The sequence below is a fragment of the Pongo abelii genome, chromosome 1, assembly GCF_028885655.2.
Source record: "Pongo abelii isolate AG06213 chromosome 1, NHGRI_mPonAbe1-v2.0_pri, whole genome shotgun sequence".
In the NCBI taxonomy this organism is placed as follows: domain Eukaryota; kingdom Metazoa; phylum Chordata; class Mammalia; order Primates; family Hominidae; genus Pongo; species Pongo abelii.
This window is the reverse complement of record NC_071985.2, coordinates 176,437,851-176,457,908: the sequence shown is the minus strand read 5'-3', so window position 1 is coordinate 176,457,908 and position 20,058 is coordinate 176,437,851. Positions and strand designations below refer to the sequence as shown.

The 20,058-nt window shown below is 34.7% G+C and overlaps 1 protein-coding gene across 2 annotated transcripts in view; it reads left to right on the top strand.

The window, feature by feature from the left end:
- Positions 1–18,856, top strand: part of PRKAA2 (protein kinase AMP-activated catalytic subunit alpha 2) — a 66,818-nt gene extending 47,962 nt beyond the window's left edge. Inside the window, exons 5-9 of one of the 2 annotated variants that reach the window (XM_063724316.1) lie at positions 273–360; positions 2,472–2,696; positions 9,929–10,433; positions 12,060–12,186; positions 13,443–18,856. In XM_063724316.1, coding sequence (XP_063580386.1) covers positions 273–360; positions 2,472–2,696; positions 9,929–10,433; positions 12,060–12,186; positions 13,443–13,681 — 1,184 coding nt within the window. In that variant the 3' untranslated portion in view covers positions 13,682–18,856. 2 annotated transcript variants of the gene reach the window in all.
- The last annotated feature ends 1,202 nt before the right edge of the window (positions 18,857–20,058 follow it).

Below are 20,058 nucleotides of genomic sequence, written 5' to 3'. Positions count from 1 at the left end.
AGAATAACCTCATTTGTGATGGGAATCAACATTTTTATTTAGAAAGGAAATTTAGTTTCACTCATACATGTGACGTGCTTTAGCTTTTTGTTATAGTGTAAGCACTCTGAGACGGTCTCTTTCCAGTTAAATGCTTTCCACTGCTTTTTTTTAATAACTAAAAAAAAAATGATATATGGAGGATCCAGGACTTGAAATTTTGCTCATATTTATATGACTTTATCTACTTTTAAAAATATCTAGCACCAAGTAAACATTACTTTTATTTTTAGGATTATCTAATATGATGTCAGATGGTGAATTTCTGAGAACTAGTTGCGGATCTCCAAATTATGCAGCACCTGAAGTCATCTCAGGCAGGTAATAATCAGTGAAGCATAAGCTTTTTGTAATCTTGTGTTCATTTTGATAACATTTAATTACAATATATTCTCTATGGAAGGTAAGATTTTAACGTGGTAGAAATGGATTGTTCATGTATTTTTCCATTGTTAAAGGGATAATGGTTATATTAAAAAATGTTAAACATTTCATTTAGATGTCATTATAAATATACTTACGAAGTTTTCCCCATTGGAAAAATAACTGAAGTAGATCCTGATTTAACATGTCTTTCATGTTACAAAAGTGCAGATAAGAGAGTGAGAATTTGCTAAATTTAAGCTAGTGTCATTATTTATTTATTAGATTTAGTTCTTTAATTATTAAAGAACTAAATATATACTTTGCATATTTTCCAAAGTATATAGAGCATTGTTTTATATTTTGTGTTTGGAAGAATGAGATTTTGGGGGACAATATTGTTTCATGAAATTAAACTGCACAAGTAGAGATTGTGTAGTTACTCATATAACTTATTCATTGGTACATTATAAAAATGTTTATACAGATTGCAGTGGTAAACTCAAGTTTTTCTACAGTGATCATGTGATTTTAAAAGTTAACAGAATCCTATGAGAGAAAATATGGTAAAAGTATTATTGCAAATAGCAGATAAAGAATTATCTTAGTCCATTTGGGCTGCTATAAGAAAGATACAATAAAGGTGATAGCTTATAAACAACAGAAATGTATTTCTCACAGTTCTGAAGTCTGGGAAGTCCAAGATCAAGGTGCCAGCAGATTTGGTATCTGGTGAGGGTCTGCTTCCTCATAGACTACTGTATGCTCGCTGTAACTTCACATGGTGAAAGGGACGAGGGATCTCTCTGGGGTCGCTTTTATAAGGGCACTAATCCCATTCATGAGAACTCTGCACTAGTGACCTAATCACCCCCCTAAAGTCCCCACCTCCTAATACTATCTCCTTGGGGGTTAGGATTTCAACACATGAATTTTGGGAGGACATAAGCATTCAGTCCATTGCAAGGAGTTTGAACAATACAGCAAATGATGTAAACAATCACCATTTTTTATATAAACAGATTATATTCTTTTCATTAGAATAGTAGAGATTTACTTTGTTACCTCAGACCCAGGTTTGAGTATGGTAATATGCTATCATGGGAATTGTGATGCTGTAGAAACGTAAGAGAAAAAAGGAATAATACTATAAGCATAGGTTATCTGGATCAAAGATAATTTCAGTCATATGAGTTAGGAAGTGATGAGAATGGAAGTGGTAAGTACTCAGGATAATGTGTTACAGGATAAATACTGTCTACACAGTACTAATGAAGTACTTTAATGTTTTAAATCTCTATATATATATAAAATATATTTTTTATATATATTATTATTATTATTTTTTGAGATAGAGTCTCGCCCTGTCACCTAGGCTGGAGTGCAGTGGCACAATCTCAGCTCACTGTACCACCTCCTGGGCTCAGGTGATCCTCCCATCTCAGCCTTCTGAGTAGCTGGGACTAAGATGTGCACCACCATTCCTGGCTATTTTTTGTATTTTTAGTAGAAACAGGGTTTCACCATGTTGCCCAGGCTGGCCTCAAACTCGTAGCCTCAAGCAATCCACCCGCCTCAGCCTCCCAAAGTGTTAGGATTACAGGTGTGAGCTACCGTGACCAGTCTTAATATTCTTCAAAGGTGTGCCAGGAGTAGAAATTCTATTATATGTATACATTATACGTATGTTTTCTTTCTTGTAATAGTTCTTTGGGAAAAAGATTTAACCTATACACCATAGTATTTTTTCAAGTTTGTGGTCATCTACTTTGTTTCCCTCAAAAATCAACCACAGAAAGTATTATATATTTTAATTAGTATGTTTCAGTTAAATGAATTTGTGACAAATAAAAATACCCTATTCACTTGGCAGGCTTGAATAGTAGTTGGCTAGCCCCATTACTCTCTTTGGGGAACAAACACTGAATATTGGGGAGCAGCCATGGACTTCATTAAAGACCTTGGAAATGAATATGTACTGAATGTAGACTACCTATATATAGAAGTAGGGTACATAGAGAAAAAGTGATACTTGCATTTCAGGTTTGTGTTGTCATCTTTTTTCTTAGATTGTATGCAGGTCCTGAAGTTGATATCTGGAGCTGTGGTGTTATCTTGTATGCTCTTCTTTGTGGCACCCTCCCATTTGATGATGAGCATGTACCTACGTTATTTAAGAAGATCCGAGGCGGTGTCTTTTATATCCCAGAATATCTCAATCGTTCTGTTGCCACTCTCCTGATGCATATGCTGCAGGTTGACCCACTGAAACGAGCAACTATCAAAGACATAAGGTGATTTTTCTTTTTGTTTCTGTTCTGCATATTGTCTCATAGGAATAATAATGTTAATTAAATGATTCTCCCAAAGTTTCATTTCCTGCCCTCACCACCTCACCCCCAGTACTCATGCTTCAGCCACATTGAACTTGTCCTTGTTTCTCAAACCTAACATAGATTTTATGCCTTCTTGTCTTTGTTTATATTATTCACTTTGCCTTGATGCCTTTTCTTGTTTCTTTTTTGACCTGATAGACTTCCATTCATCCATTAAAGTTCATGCCACCCCTTTTGTGATTTCCACAGGTGCTTCCATTTCTGTTTTATCAACATTTTGTTCATGCTTTTATTATTTAATTCTCATCCTGTATCTAGTTATTTCTCAGTGTGTCTTTTTTCTCTCTTAAATTATGATATCAGGGTAGAGAGTGTGTCTTATTCATCTTTGACTACACAATGCTAAAAGGCCTGGAAAGATGGTATGCTTAGAAAGTGTCTGAAGAAATTTCAAATGGAGAAATAGGGTGAGATTTTGTATTTTAATATGGTTAAAGACATAAAGCATAAAAAGTTTTGCTAAGTTTTTGAATTCAATAGCTGCTAGTCAGCTTACTGTGAAGGCTTTTGTGTCACTTGAGAAAGTTTGGAAAGTGCCATTGCTGATGCGCCTATGAATATGACCTTTGTATATCCCACACCTGTGTATAGTAGCAAGATGATTAATTGCATCCTGCCTATGACTTATCAAGGCATGTTTCTTAGAGGTTTTTTGTTCTTACCTAAGATTTCATCTGTGTTTGTTTACAAACATGTTCTTTTGACATCTTTCCAGAACTCTTCCCCTTTTCATCATTAGCCAGCAAAGACTTTTTTTCTTTTCTTTTTTTTTTTTTTTTTTTAAGGCAGGGTCTCACTCTGTCGCCAAGGCTGGGGTGCAGTAGTGTGATCACAGCTCACTGTAGGTAGCCTCAACCTCCCAAGCTGAGGTGATCCTCCCACCTCAGGCTCCTGAGTAGCTGGGACTATAGGCGCGAGCCACCACACCCAGCTAATTTTTTTTTTTTTTTTTTTTTTGTATTTTTAGTAGAAATGGAGTTTTGCCATGTTGCCCAGGCTGGTCTTGAACTTCTGAGCTCAAGCGATCCACCCACCTTGCCCTCCCAAAGTGCTGGGATTACAGGTGTGAGTCATTGCACCCAGTTCCAGAAAAGACTGTTTTGAGACCTCTGACCTTTGGAATATTTAAATGATGGCTGAGATAGCTGTTTATGTGACTGCTGCTGATTTCATACAGGCAAGGACTGATGATTCTTTTTGCATTTATGTATCATTTTCTTTTCCCAGCCTTTCTTCAGTGTTCCAGACCTCATGTATAACAATGTAAAAATGTAAATTAGCCACCAGATTTAATTATAAAAATGAACTTAGCAGGAAAAAAGCCCTTTGTGTTTATAGTTCTTTAGCATATATACTTCTGTTAATTGACTTTTCCTTAGAAAATTAGACATGCTGGTATATTTGCAGCTGCTCATATCAGCATATACATTTAGAATAGTAATAGGCTGGGGGCAGTGGCTCATGCCTGTAATCCCAACACTTTGCGAGGCTGAGATGGGAAGATTGCTTGAGGCCAGAAGGTCAAGACTAGCCTGGTCAACATAGTGACAGCCCATCTATATTAAAATTTTTTTTGTTAAAAAAAAAGTCAAATGGTAATAATACTGATTCATTGCTTTGAAACAGATGTTTGTATATTTATAGACTTCAGAAGAAAAATGTAAATATATTTACTGGGAAGAGTTAATTTGTACGTAGGAAGATGGCATGAAAGTGTCATTCATCTCTGTACTTTAATATGATAACTCGAATCTATAGTTTTCGTCTTTTTTTACTTATGTCATATATATATTTACTTATCTATATTCAATTTTTTAATGTTTGGGAATTCTTTTCATTTTTTTAATTCTTTTTTTTTTTTTTTAAAGAGATAGGGTCTTGCTATGTTTACCAGGCTGGTCTTGAACTCCTGGCCTAAAGCGATTTTCCCATCTTGGCCTCCCAAAGTGCTAGGATTGCAGGCATGAGCCACCACACCTGGCCAATGTTAGGGAATTCTTGATTTGATAAAATATAGTTCAATAGGGAAAAGAATTACTAATCATTGAAAAATTACAAAATACCAAGCATTTTGCTTTATGGCTTGACTTATGTTATTGCACTGACTTTTCATAGATAGCTATAAACCATTTTACAAACCATGAAACTGAAGCTCAGGAAGGTTACATCATGATTTATGTATCTGTTTGCCCCTATTAAATTATAAATTACTTTAAATTAGGGACCAATTATTCATAGCAAAATGCACAAGGTCTAACACATATTAAATGTTGAGTAAATCTGTGTTTGTTGAAAATTACACAACTAATAAGGAGCACAACGGGGCTCAACTTGGAACTTAACCTGAATTCAAAACCTGTGCCATTTCTACTATTCCAAATTGTTACATCAGTTCTGTGATATCTATCCTTCTTTCAATCTATCATATTTTATTTATCTCTTATGCTACTACATACTTACTGTCTCAATATTATTTTTGTACATCTATTATTTTCTTGTAAGATAGCCATTGGAAGTTCGAAAATATATCTTCATATTTATTTGCTTATTTAACCATATTTGCTTTTATTCACTCAACAAATATTTGTTTCACATCTGCTCTGTGCAAGGTCTTGTGCTAGGTGCTGGGAATATAGTGGTAAACAAGAGAGATATTATTTTCATGGAAAACACATCTTTTTGTTCTCCAGGTATCTTAAGCTTAGTAATAGTATTAATGTTATCATAGTTAAGGTGAGAGGTCTGAAGTTCAACTGAGCACAAATCCCAGTGCATCTGTTTATTAGCAATGTGCAACTTAGTTACTTCCTACATATATTAGAATTTTGGGGAGTGTAGTCATAGATCAAACCATGTGAAATTGCCATATAAGTAGGTCTGAAAATGATTGAATATCAGAAACTGCAAATATTCAACTTAATATAATTAAAGCTTTTAGAACAATGTCTAGAACATAATATTAGCTATTATTATTTTTGAGGGAATATTTGAAAACCTTTTAGCCGCACTTAAAAAAAGAAATTTGGGCATATCATGAGGTTTCTAAAATTTGATAGTCTTTAAAATCTAACCTTAAGTCATATATCAATTTCAGGTATCAGGTAGTAGTGATAGAAAAATATAATTTCTGATGCCTGTATAATAATAGCCCATGTGAAGTGAATTGCTTTTGTCTCAGATGAACCTTCATAAACATCCTAGTTACTGCTCACTTTGGTAGAGTTAGTTCAGAAACTGACTCCTGAAAATCAAAAGCTAGAAGGATGGCTTTTAAAATTGTCAGTTATTACAAGCAATTATGGCCATTTGACTAAATTAATGAATTAGAAATCAAAGTTAGATTGTTTCCTTATTGTTTTTTAAAACTAATTTTAAAAATATAATTCACATATCATAAATTTATCCCTTTAGATTGTATAATTCACTGGCTTTTAGTATATTCACAAAGTTCCATAATCATTACGGCCATCTAATTCCAGAACTTTTTTGTCATCCCTGAAAGAAACTATACACACTAATAGTCACTCCCCATTTCCCCTTCCTCCTATCCCCTGGCAACCACTAATCTACTTTCTGTGTTTGTGCCTGTTCTGGACATTTCATATAAATGGAATCATACAGTATGTGGTCTTTTGCATCTGGTGTCTGTCATTTAGCATAATGTTTATAAAGTACTTTCCTATTGTAGCAAGTATTAGTACTTCATTTTTTTTGCTTGAAAAATATTCCAGTGTATGAATATACTACATTTTGTTTATGCATTAGTTGATGAAGATTGAATTGTTTCTAATTTGTGGCTTTTATGACTACTGTTTCCATGAACATTTACATACACAGTTTGTATGGCTATGCTTTCATTTCTCTTGGGTGTATATACCTAGAGTTTATAATTGTCATATGTTGTTGCTGCTGCTCCTGTTTGTTTGTTTAGTGATTTTCCTGATCTGATTCTGTAAAATCTGTATTCTTTTCTATATATGGCTACTGAAATCTCTCTTTGGTTAGCTTAATGATCAGCTAGTGATTAGATAAAAATTTCCTTAAATGCCCTGATCTAATAAGTCTCCCATCCTTTGCTGATGGGCTCTGTGTGATGTTGGGGTATATCCTCAGTGCTCCAACAGGCAGTTATAACTCTGCCTTAGCCTTCACTTCCGGCTTGTGCAGAGCCTCAAAATCTGCCAGTGGTGAGAAATTATGGCCCTTTCAGTTTTTTCTCAGGCAAACACACAACCCTGCATTTGTTTCTGCCCTTTCTGAGTCCCAGAAATATATCAGAGCTTTCCAAAGACCCCTCTGGAAATTGTGTTTCCTAATTTTTCCTTTTAAGTGTTTTGGTCAGCTTTTCATTTACCCAACTTTCACTGCTGCTTCAGGCAGTTGGAATGTTAGACAGTTGCCATTGATTTTTTTTTTCTTTTTTAACAAATGCTGTGGGGAGAAGGCTGTTTGCAGGAGTAAGCTCTGAGTCAGGTCACATAAAAACGAGGCTTGTGAGTGGTTTCCAGAGAACTGCTAGACATGTAAAATAATGACAGTTCTCTCATGGTAAGATTTTTGGGGAGCTCTAAACTATTCTGCTGCTCTATTCTCCCCACCTCAATGCCCCAGTGATTGTTAAGCTCCTGTTTTCTTAGCTCTGTGATTATGAGGCTGTTGGTTTTCAAGGCTGCCATGGAGCTGGACAAAGGGAAGTGGACTTAGGGCAACTTAAAAAGCCACAAATCTCACCTTTCTTATTGAGATTCAGCCATTTTTCTTGAATAAACAGTCTTCAGATTGTTGCAAGCCTTTGGTTAATTTCCAGGGTTCTGAAAAAGTTGATTTTCACAGTTTTTGGTTAATTTCCAAGGTTCTGAAAAAGTTGATTTTCACAGTTTTTGCTGGTATTTTATTGTTTTATGGAATAATAGATTTTTTGAGTTTATTTTGAAAGTGCTTAACTTTTCTATTTGTCATTGATATTTTAAAAATATTAGACATGTAACATAATTTTTTGTCTTCTTTTACTTCTTTTGTAGCTGGGTGTGGTGGTGTGCACCTGTAATCCCAGGTACTCAGGAGGCTGAGACAGGAGAATCACTTGAACCTGGGAGGCAGAGGTTGCAGTGAGCCAAGATTGCGCTACTGCACTCCAGCCTGGGTGACAGAGCGAGACTCCATCTCAAAAAAAAATATATAGAAAAGATCTATCTCAAGTTATTTTTATTGCTGAACATTAATAGGTGCTTAATATTATTATATAGCCAATAAACACATGAATGAAATTTTTTTTGTGTCCATACTTTGTCTATTTATCATATATGCAGCATTTATTGAGCATTTACTCTGCTAGGTAGTAGGGTAGAGCTAAATAAGATATGGTCACTATTTCAAGAAGTTGTCAGTTTACTGGGCAAGATTAAGAAAAAAATCAACAACTAAAAGAATGTATGGTGATAGAAAAGTCTAGTAGCTGGTAGAAGTTTTATCTTTGTACATATCCTCAGGGCCTGACACACCATTATTTCTTACTTGGACTATTGCAACTAGCATCACCATCATCATTTTTATCTTTTCAATTCATTTTCTGTACCACAAACAAAATGATCTTTACGGAATGATAACTAGGTTATTTTACCCTGTCTCTTTAAAATCCTTCAATGATTTTCATCAACCACCAGTTCAAATCATGAGATTTCCTTTTTATGGCCTATAATTCTTAGAAATATCTGATTTCATTTGGCACTCCATCTCATAACTCATTCTTCTTTCATGATGTTGAGCTCATTCCGGTTCCTAGAGCACAGCATAACTCTTTCTTTTCTCATGGTCTTTGCACATATTGTTTCTTTTGCTGGGAATATCTGTTCCACAACTCTTTGCATAGCTGACTTCAGATCATTCTAGTGTCAGCTTAAATATTACTCAGAGTGGCTTCCCTGATCACCCGCCTCTCATTCTAAATTATATACTCTCATTTTACTCTATGCAATTTCTCTTGCAATCTTTATCACAAGATTGGCATATTTGTGTATTTGTAACTATATTTTATGTATATTTGTTTAATCTCTATTCAGCTGAAATATAATCTTTGCGAGGAATGTTTCTTTTTGTCCATAGTATGTCCTCAGTAAATATTCAAAAATAAATTAATCAGTGAATAGAAGACATTCAGTCAAAATATATCTTCATCTGAACTTAGGGGATGCCCAATTCTACCAGGTAATAATGTCTAAACAATCTCAAAGGAGTAGTTTGTGTTAGATGAAAATGGTTTGGTATTCTAGGATAACAATAGTAACATCAAGCGCAAAGGCCCAGAAGTGTGAGAAAATAAGGCTTAGGAGAGCAGTTCTCAAACTTTTTGATTTTAAAATCTTATAACTCTTAAAAATTATTGAGGACCTCAAGGGGGATTTTTTAAAATGTAGGTTATATCTATCAATATTTACTATATTAGAATTAAAACTGAGAAATTAAGAAAATATGTAATTTACTTAAAAATAACTATGTTAAATAATACATTTTTCATGAAAAACAACCATATTTTCCAAACAAAATTGTGAGAAGGATTACTTTATATCAAAGACAACTAGGTTTTCATACCTTCTTCATTCAATCTGTTGCACTATTTTGTATTAGCTGAAGTGTGGTTTTCATACCTTCTTCATTCAGTCTGTTGCATTATTTTGTATTAGTTGAAGTGTGTAAAGAAGGTCTGACCTCATTCAGATAAGTGGTTGAATAAGAAAAAAAGCATATTTATTATTATTAACACCAACTTTATCAGAAAGTCTTTAAGTATTGCGAAGCTGTTAAACTCATACAAATAATACAAAATTTGAAATTTTTGCTTGAAAGCTTGAATTTTATCATTGGCAACAAATATTGCTGGTTGTTTTCCTTAAAGCGATGGGCTCGCTTTTTTCATTTTTGAGAAAATGTCGTCCAAATGCCAAGTCTTAATAACCATAGTTATTCAAGGCTAGTGGGTAATTAACTTGCTCAGGATCACATAGCTAGTAAGTGGCAGAGCTAGGTTTAGAGACCAGATCTTTTGATTATATTCTATTTTATTGCCCTATGTCTAAATTATTTGGACTTGCCAAACCGTGTCTTACAATAGTGTATTGTGGTGTTTTTCCTAGAGAGCATGAATGGTTTAAACAAGATTTGCCCAGTTACTTATTTCCTGAAGACCCTTCCTATGATGCTAACGTCATTGATGATGAGGCTGTGAAAGAAGTGTGTGAAAAATTTGAATGTACAGAATCTGAAGTAATGAACAGTTTATATAGTGGTGACCCTCAAGACCAGCTTGCAGTGGCTTATCATCTTATCATTGACAATCGGAGAATAATGAACCAAGCCAGTGAGTTCTACCTCGCCTCTAGTCCTCCATCTGGTTCTTTTATGGACGATAGTGCCATGCATATTCCCCCAGGCCTGAAACCTCATCCAGAAAGAATGCCACCTCTTATAGCAGACAGCCCCAAAGCAAGATGTCCATTGGACGCACTGAATACGACTAAGCCCAAATCTTTAGCTGTGAAAAAAGCCAAGTGGCATCTTGGAATCCGAAGTCAGAGCAAACCGTATGACATTATGGCTGAAGTTTACCGAGCTATGAAGCAGCTGGATTTTGAATGGAAGGTAGGAAATTATAATGTAATAAGATCATTTGTAGAAGCCATTTTTCTATATTATAAGCTGCTCTGAGCTCCTGAGTTGAGTATTAAGCCCAACTTTTTCTGGTAATATGCTATGCACATTAAAAACAAAACAAATAACCTCTATAAGGATGAAAAGTGGTTGATACTGGGAACCAACATATTTTGAATTATAGAAGTGTTCTTGGTCAAGAAAAAAGTAATCAACTAGAAATCATCTGAGAAAATAGCTTACCAGTTTCAGCATGCAACATAGCAATGAAAAATCATGAGTGTCTTCAAAGATAGTATGTTTTTACTTTCTCTTTTTTTTTTTTTTAGGGAGGTTATTTTTCTTTTCTTTTTTTTTAGGTGACAGAGTAATACAGAGACTGTAATAGCTAGTGGTCAATACAAATTATATTATCAGGACATATTTACTCAGTTAATAAACACTTTTCTCCAAGTTGTGATATTCTCTTTTATTTGGCTAGTGCTTTTAATACTTGGAGTACATTTTCCTTACTCTCAGCCCACAGTTTGCTTTTCTTAAAAATTAGTGCTCAATTTCATTTCAGTTCTATTTGAGTATATGTGTAGGGAGGGGCATTTTTTCTTTTCAGATATGCCTTTCACTCTTGTTCTTTTCTTGAGGATTGTGAACTTTTAAAGGAAGAAGAAAAATGTGCAAACTTACCACATAAATATGCATTTGACGTGTTCAAATAAATCAGTCATTTTCATTTTATTATTTGTACATGAAATGAATATTTTATTAAAATCATTTAAAAAACAGATCTCTCTGTTTTGGAGCAGTCTTATTTAGTTAAAAAAGAGATGTTAACATTTTTAAAATTCTGTACTGAAATATTTTGAAACTAGTACCACAGATGTTTTGAAAATCCAAAGAAGTGTTGTTTTTTTGTTTTTTTTGTTGTTGTTTGTTTTTTGAACAGGGTCTCACTCTGTTGCCCAGGCTGGAGTGCAGTGGCGCGATCTTGGCTCACTGCAACCCAGGGTCAGGCTGAGGTGAGAAGATATTCTCACCTCAGCTTCCCTAGTAGCTGGGACTACAGGCGCCTGCCACCACACTCGGCTGATTTTTTTTGTATGTTTTTGTAGAGATAGGGTTTCACCATGTTGCCCAGGCTGGTCTCAAGCTCCTGGGCTCAGGCAATCCACCCACCTTGGCCTCCCAAAGTGTTGGAATTACAGGCATGAGCCACCGTGCCTGGTCCTCTTTGTTCCTTCTACTCCATAATCATCCATGAACATGTTCAGGCAGAGACTGGACAACCAAATTAGAATTGATGTTTTAGAGTTGATGCTTATCTAGAGTGAAAGCTAGACCCTATGTAATCTCTGGGTTTTCTTTAAGCTTTTCTTTTATCTTTCACTTTTTTCTTCAGTACCCCAAATTTATTCAAGTAGCTTTTCCTTTAAATCTTAATTGCCATACAGTACTGCTAGTGGGGATTAAATAAATACTAAAGTAAACTACCGGTAATATAAAAAAATTATTCAATATTCCTTTCCTACCTCACCCCTATTAGTTACTTGTTTTGACTTTTTTTTGCATAAAAAGGTAGATATTTTGTAGTTTATTATTTTTATTGATTTTTCACTTTAGGTAGTGAATGCATACCATCTTCGTGTAAGAAGAAAAAATCCAGTGACTGGCAATTACGTGAAAATGAGCTTACAACTTTACCTGGTTGATAACAGGAGCTATCTTTTGGACTTTAAAAGCATTGATGGTAAGGAAGCTATGCATGCATGAGCTCTGAGAAGATAAAACTTGGCACTAGTTGACCAGATGTTAAAATCATCTCGAAGACATCCGGTGGGTAGGTCCTGCGCTGGTTTTTAAGCAATCTAGACTTAACCAAAATGTAAGTGAAGTGAAAAGGATGAAAGACATGTTGAATACCTCTTACCTGGCATCTTTCCACAAGAAGTATCTCCGTGGCATAAAAGAATCATTTGAAGTGTTGGCCGTGGAGCACAAGTAAGGAACAACAGGGAAGCAGGTTTTACTTTTCAAAATTAACTGACTTGTCAGATTCTTTGTCACATTTCTCCATTCATATTTTATTAGTTAGTATTGTAGTGTCTAAACTTTCCCCTTCATCACCTTTCCTCATCCTGGGTGGCCAGGGTGACCAAATAGGTCTCCATTGGGATTTGGGTTGGATTTAGGTACCCATGGCAATCAAGGAGCCAAAGGCGTCAGGGAAAATTGTCATGTCCAAGAACTTAGTGTGTGCCAAGAATTAAACTTGGGTAAACCAAATCTGATTATTCATTTCAGAGGCCCAAGTGGGATAAAACCAGAATAAACCAAGGGTCAGGTGCTGGATGGAACAAGAGTGGAACTGAGTTTAGAGTTAGGGAAGTTGTTTTAAACAAAGCATTTAAATTTTACTCTTGAACTACCATCAACTATGTATGGTAGTGTTTATATGGATCCCAGACCTCTTTCATCGAAATTACATGTTGTTGTTATTAAAACGCAGATCCCTGGGAGCCACTCCAGACCTATCAAATCAGAATTTCTGGAGATTGGTCCTGGGAATCATAGAATCTGCAGTTTTAACAAGATTTCTCTCACTTTGCCCTCCACCTCCCCAAGGCAATATATGATGGTAACTTTTATTTTTACCTTAATGATTTTTTTTGTTGATAGGCTAGAAGAAAATAAGTTGTCAAGGGTATGCTTTCTTCACATGCAGAGATATCAGTTTGATTCCAATATCAATGCCGAATACTCCGATTTGAGAAGGACTTAGGGGCCACATTTTGACTGTGTGCAAGTGTTGTGATTGGTAGCGATGTTTGTTATGATTGTTGGAAGGAAGAGGACTGTGCTTCTACAACACTGAAACATGACATTCATTATTAAGTTGCCCTTGCTCAGATGTGTTTACTTAATATTCTGAATATCATAAATTCATAGGAAGGGCTTGGGCATATATACTTTCCATATAAATTGCTCTTCTTTGGTCCATTTCAGATGAAGTAGTGGAGCAGAGGTCTGGTTCCTCAACACCTCAGCGTTCCTGTTCTGCTGCTGGCTTACACAGACCAAGATCAAGTTTTGATTCCACAACTGCAGAGAGCCATTCACTTTCTGGCTCTCTCACTGGCTCTTTGACCGGAAGCACATTGTCTTCAGTTTCACCTCGCCTGGGCAGTCACACCATGGATTTTTTTGAAATGTGTGCCAGTCTGATTACTACTTTAGCCCGTTGATCTGTCTCTAGTTTCTTTCTGTTATTGCACTATGAAAATCAGATATATTCTTTAAACTTTTATCTTACTTTTGGATAATATCCACTGCAATACTAATTGAGAGACATGAATTATTTCCAGGGGACACACAATGCTATTGAAATTACTGAAAACAAAATATTTGACATCTTATTTACTTGTAGAAATCTGTAATTCTATTGTGCCTATGATAAATTCACATAGGCAATATCTTTAATAGGTTAATATCGATGAAGATTTTTAATTACAATAATGAGTTCACTACAGATGATTAACACACCACACTGGCGAACCATCTCAATGTAAGGGTGGTTTGGCAACACCTCCTTGCTTTACTGTTTGGTGTAGGTAAATCTAGTTTACTTCCTGAATTTCAGTAGGCTTTATGCTGTGTTTATGCCCCCAATTTATTTTAACAAAAGAAGATTAAAAAGTAAAAGAACCACGAGTAAGATATTATTTAAATGTTGAAATCTTAAAAACCTGCCTCCAAGATTTCAGAAGCCAAGTTTTTCTAACAGTATTTGTACAAATACTGCCTAGTGTGTTCAACAGAAGGACTGTGGTCATGTAACAGGTAACCACAATTTTCAGGTTTCTTAAAAACAGCTGTAACTAACTCAGGATTTTTATCTTGAGATTTCCTGGAATAAAATATTTATCTTAAGAGCCTTCAAGTTTCAAATTAATATTGGAACATCTGGAATTGCAGCAACTTTTGTCTTTTACATAAACTTACGTCACTTAAAAAATGTCTTCAAAATCTACCTTTCTCAAATTCTTTTTCGCTCTATTTATTTTTGCGTTTCACCAACAGTGATAAAATAGTTAAATGAAACAAAGCAAAGTATCAACAGTCCCTTAAATGAGAATCCTTATCTTTGATCTTTATTTTGTGTGTTAGGTGTTAGGGTCCTGGTGCAGCTCATAATGCTAATTCTTCATTGGAAGCCACTCCCTTCACCCCACCTAACCTAGTCACTATTGTCTTTGTTCATTGTTTGATCCTGAGTGGTTGATTGATATAGCTTTGAATGTTTTCTAGTCCAAGTTTGAAAACACTGTTCTGGCCCTAAGGGCTGGCTGTGACCTTCACTGTTGAACCTGATAGGGCAGGGAAGCTTTGAACATCAAGAAAAAATTTTTATCTTAAATAAATAAACATATATTCACACACCAGTGCTTTTAAGCAAAAACCAGTTTTGTTTTGTTTTGTTTTGCTTTGTGCAGGTTTTTTTTAAGATTAAAAAAAACACAAACTATAGCAGGGTAGATAATAGTTTATTGATTATATTTTGTTTTAGTAAAAGTATTTAATTTTAAATTCTGTGTAATTTATCTAATTTGTATTTATTCATTTGTTATTTTTATGTTGTAATTAACACTTATTTACCTGGATTACCCTAAAAAAATTAAGCTCTTGAAAACAAAAAAATGACATTACCTTGACAGGCTTCTCTTTGCCAAAAGTAATGTACGTTCTACCAAGAAGCAAATGAGAATGTTAGACTGTTTCTCCTGTGTTAGTGGAAAACAAGTGTGTCTATCTTTAAATATTCTTTGAATCAGGAGTTTGTGTTGTGTCACATCATATGGCTTTGTAGATCTTTTAAAAACTGATGTTAAATAACTTATAAGTCCAACTTCTTAATATCAAAATAAATGAATAGTTCACCAATTTGGGAAAGAGGGCGGGTTGCAATTTGAGATAGTTTAAGGTTTAATTATTGAAAGACTGCCATCTTGTGGCACCAAAGGGTAATTTTTACGTGATTATTTGTATAGTGATAAGCAGTCCTGCTGTGTTAGCCTGGTGCATTATAGATATGGCATAGTTTTGGGTTCTCTAAATGGGTACATATCTCTTTTGGGAAAAAACAGGGCCACCTCATAATATTTGCCTGATTATGAATGGAATTACCTTAGAAATAAGGAACTAATGAGATTACTTAACCCCAATGACAAAATCCACAAAAATTTTGAAGGCAGAGAAACAGAAGGAATCCAGTGGTGTTTTAGCTCCATTAGTCTAATAGGTCAGATATTAAAAAATTGTTCATATCAAAATTACCTTATATGGATGATTGCCATGTTTTTTGAGAGTTAATTATTTACTGTTTTCTAATTCTTGCCACTGTTTATGAACAGCTGTAGTTTGATATTTACCTACTGAATTTTAGGAGAATTAATGGTCACAGTTTGGGTTCTTTTATGTGTATGTTTTTAAAACAGCTATTTTGTGAATCTAGGTGGTTGGTTTTTAGAGAGAAGATTTCAGGAGACGCAGTCCAGCACAATTAGAGCTAGAACATTGTTACAGCAGGCTTTTTGTTGCTCATGGGCAGATAGAGGGAAAGAATCAGTTGTTAGCCCCAAATTTCCACAGTTCAGTCTTGTAAACTCTGGATGTGGTAGGTAGATGTGGGCTAAGAATAATTTCCTCCAGTTAAGACACAGGAGAAGAGCTTCTATTATTAGGTTATAGATAAGGCCTTAGTTATATCATGGAGATGGACTCCATGTAGTTCTAGAACTGCATTTCCCAAAGTATATCCTGTGAGATGCTCCACAGAAAAAAGATTGCATGGACTAAGTTTGAAAAATGTTGCATGCTACTCTTCCCCTCGAAGACGACAGTGAATTTCAGCGTTAAAGACTTTGACAGGTCTTTCTGTGAAAAAAAGAAAGCCATATAACTTTGTTGAACTTTGCCCAAATTAATTTTTCATTTTAAAAAACTTTAATATCCCATGAAAGAAGGCAAATTTGGGAAATACATTTTTTAGGAAATATTTTCCCAGAATGCCATAATTAGGGTAGTTAATAATTAACACTTCCTTTTCTCTTACTGGTTGTTGGGAGAATCTGATTGAAAGTTAGAATCATTTTGTTTTAACTTGCAGACATGTTCATCATGAGTGAATGCTGGATTAAATAGAATTTTCTATGTCTGCAACTTGTTTCATGACACCTTAGTTTTCTTTATCATCTTGTGTTATTATTTGAGTGCAACGTTATTCTTATGGATGGGTGACTGAAAAACCTGAAACAAGATTACTTGTTAAAAAAGAAGTCTAAGAGACTAGTGACTCATGCTTATGGCTCTGTGGGTAATGAATCAGTGTCACTGATTCTTTTAAAATGTGTAGTCAGTGAACATTTTCTAAATACTTTTCTTTGGGATACCTTATGAAGATCTAATTCCTTATGTTTCAATGTAGGAACAGCTACCTTCTCAAATAGAATATGCAGGGAGGGAAGTAGGCAAACCGTTTGCAAGTTGGGTTTTTGTTTTGAATAACCTTTTAAGAGATGCTTTTGTAATCTCTAGTGTTTACATTCCTTTATACTAGCTATCTATAAAGAGAATCCAGGAGCCTAAATTAATCAGAAATAATTGTATTTCTATGTCAGGGTATTGGCTATACGTAGCACAAACAATTCTCCATTTTCTGCAAATGGGTTTTTTAGGACAGTTTTATAATTCTGGGTTTGCTTTTTCTTATTCCCTAGACAGTTTGTACTCAGGGAATACAAATTGATTTTTACTGTTAAATGAGACATAGTTTAGAAAATAATCATAAACAACTATTATGGATTTTTGATCTGTTTGGATTTATCTGTAGCATCAAATAATGTGCAGTGTACTGAGTTAATGTAGGCACCTCGCTTTCGATTTATAAAATGTAAAAACCTGGAACATGCCTGCCACAGACACCACTTTGTCTATTCACTGGTTAATAATTTACATCCTATTAATGGTTGTAAAAGCTCAGTGTCTAAATGCTAGACATGTTCACAATTTTGTCTGTTTTTGTTTATTTGTTTTTAAAGACCCAAACCTTTTCAATCTTGCATTTATTTACTTGGTTCTCCTGTGTCACCCTGTGGCTTTTTAAATAGGGAATGTAATTTATTTTAATAGTAGTTCTCAAAGACTCTATTAAAAACTCTGGGCGAGGGATATGTGCAATCTGTTGGTAAGTCACATCCTATGTTTGGCCTTATTTTTATAACTCCTAAAATGAGAAAGGTAGATTTTAACACTTCTAAGGTACCTTTGAGCTTTAAAGTTCTTTTCTGCTTTTCCATATGATTTGTGTTAGTGTTCACTTTTTATATATTTAGAGTTTTTATGCAAGTGTGAATGTTTCTGTTTTGATTTGGTGAGGCATGTCAAAGGTATATACTTGAATATTTTTCTAAATACAGCTGCCAGAGGAATGCAGATGGCAAAAATCATCCAGAAAACCAAACACGGTGAAACATCATGTCCATTTGGCATGAAGCAAAGCATTACAAATTTGGAGTGATTAAAGTGTTCCATATATTTTTTATAGTGATTTTTCGATCTAGAGACCCTTCATATTGTTTACTTACTATTACAATAACTTTGAGAGGTAACCAGAGAAAGCATTTTTGCCATTTCCAGATGAGGAAGCAGGACCAGAAAGCTCTTCATAAAGCTTTAACACCATACAAATATCCAGCAGTGATCAGTTGCTCTTTATAGGAAACCACCTTTCCTCTGGGGAAGAACAGTCTGAATTAATAAAACATCAGAGTGGTTGAGTAATAAAAATAAACACAGATGTATTGCTTTCAAGTCTTAGAGTGACATAAAGTAGTCTTAAATAAATAGTTCTTAGTTTATTTTAACCAGTTGATTGTACTAACGAGATGTAATTATCTGAAGTATTTATGATTAGCATATTGGTTTTTATAAGTATTTCTAAGTTATTGAGGGTGCTTAAAAATGCTGAAGAAACTTTGAAACATGATTCTTCTTATAATTGTATGTGATTCTTATAGCACAATCATTTTTGAAAAAGGAAAACTAGGCCGGGCGTGGTGGCTCATGCCTATAATCCCAGCACTTTGGGAGGCCAAGGTGGGTGGATCACCCAAGTTCAGGGGTTCGAGACCAGTCTGGCCAACATAGTAAAACCTCGTCTCTACTAAAAATACAAAAATTATCCGGTGTGGTGACAGGCTGCTTGTAATCCCAGCTACTCGGGAGGCTGAGGCACGGGAATCTCTTGAACCTGGGAGGCAGAGGTTGCAATAAGCCAAGATCATGCCACTGCATGCCAGCCTGGGTGACAGCACAAGACTCTGTCTCAAAAAAAAAAAAAAAAAAAGGAAAAAGAAAGAAAACTAGCCCCAGTCCCTGTCTAAATTGTTATAGTTTTTGACTATTATCTGAATTAGTCTTATCCAAATTTCATATGCAGATTGATAATTTTTCATTTTGTATGTATATTACATGATATAACTATTTTCATAGAATATAATTTACAAACACTGAATTATTATTAGCTTGATAGAGTTTCTCCCAAACCTTATAAAACTTTGAAATGTACTTATGTTTGAGCTTTAAAAATTATAAAAACTTCATTTAAACAAGTTGCTGGCATCATTACTAGCCTTTCCACCTATAATTATGATGCATTTGATGCCACTGAACAGTAATAGCACAAAGAACAGGTTGCACAGTCTAGACTGGATTGAGTTTTAATTAAACTTCTTCAGCCATAGCCTGATAAGAATCAGGCTGGGTCTAGAAGAGTTATCAGACTGTAGGCCTGTATTAATTTTGCAAGCTAATGTTAATGTTTGCTGCCAGCCTTGCATAGCAATACCAGTTTGCAGTTGTGACTATGTATGTGACTTTTGGTAAAAATGGTTTATATTTAAAGTAGTTTAGATTTTATGGAAGTGGCTCTTGATTGTTTGGATAAGCAGGGTAGGTAAATTTCAATTATGTTTAAAGTGTAATTAAATCCTAGAATAGAGCACTCTCCAGAAAAAAAATGAAAAAAGAATTTGGAGAATATCCTGGCATGAAAACTTTTTTGAATAATACATAGAATTTTGACAAGGTTCATGCAGTGCATACAGTGTGACCTTTTTTGAGGTGGGCAGGGAGGGTTGCTACTTTGTGTTGATTTAAAATTTCAAGAAGGAACAAAAACATTCTAGCCAAGGAGAATTGCATTGTTAATTTTTTTCTACTAATTTAAACGTGCATTTTTCACAGTTACACATTTCTTTAAAATAAGTTTTGCTACCAAAAATGGCCATTTTTCTAGACAGATAACATTTTCCTAAAGTAGAAAAGAGATCCACTGTTCTGAAAAAACAAACAAAACACTAAATTATGCCTTCTCCCTTAAATTATAAGAAGAGTAATAGTAAACACTTGTTTAAACTATATTTTCTTTTTTTCTAGTCCCTCTCAGTTCTCCTTAGATCTGCCTCCTACAAATGATCATATTGTTTGCATCTGCCTGATTGAGTTCCCTTGGTCAAACCTCTCACTATCACTATCAGAAGTTGTTCACTAAATGTATTTTCCT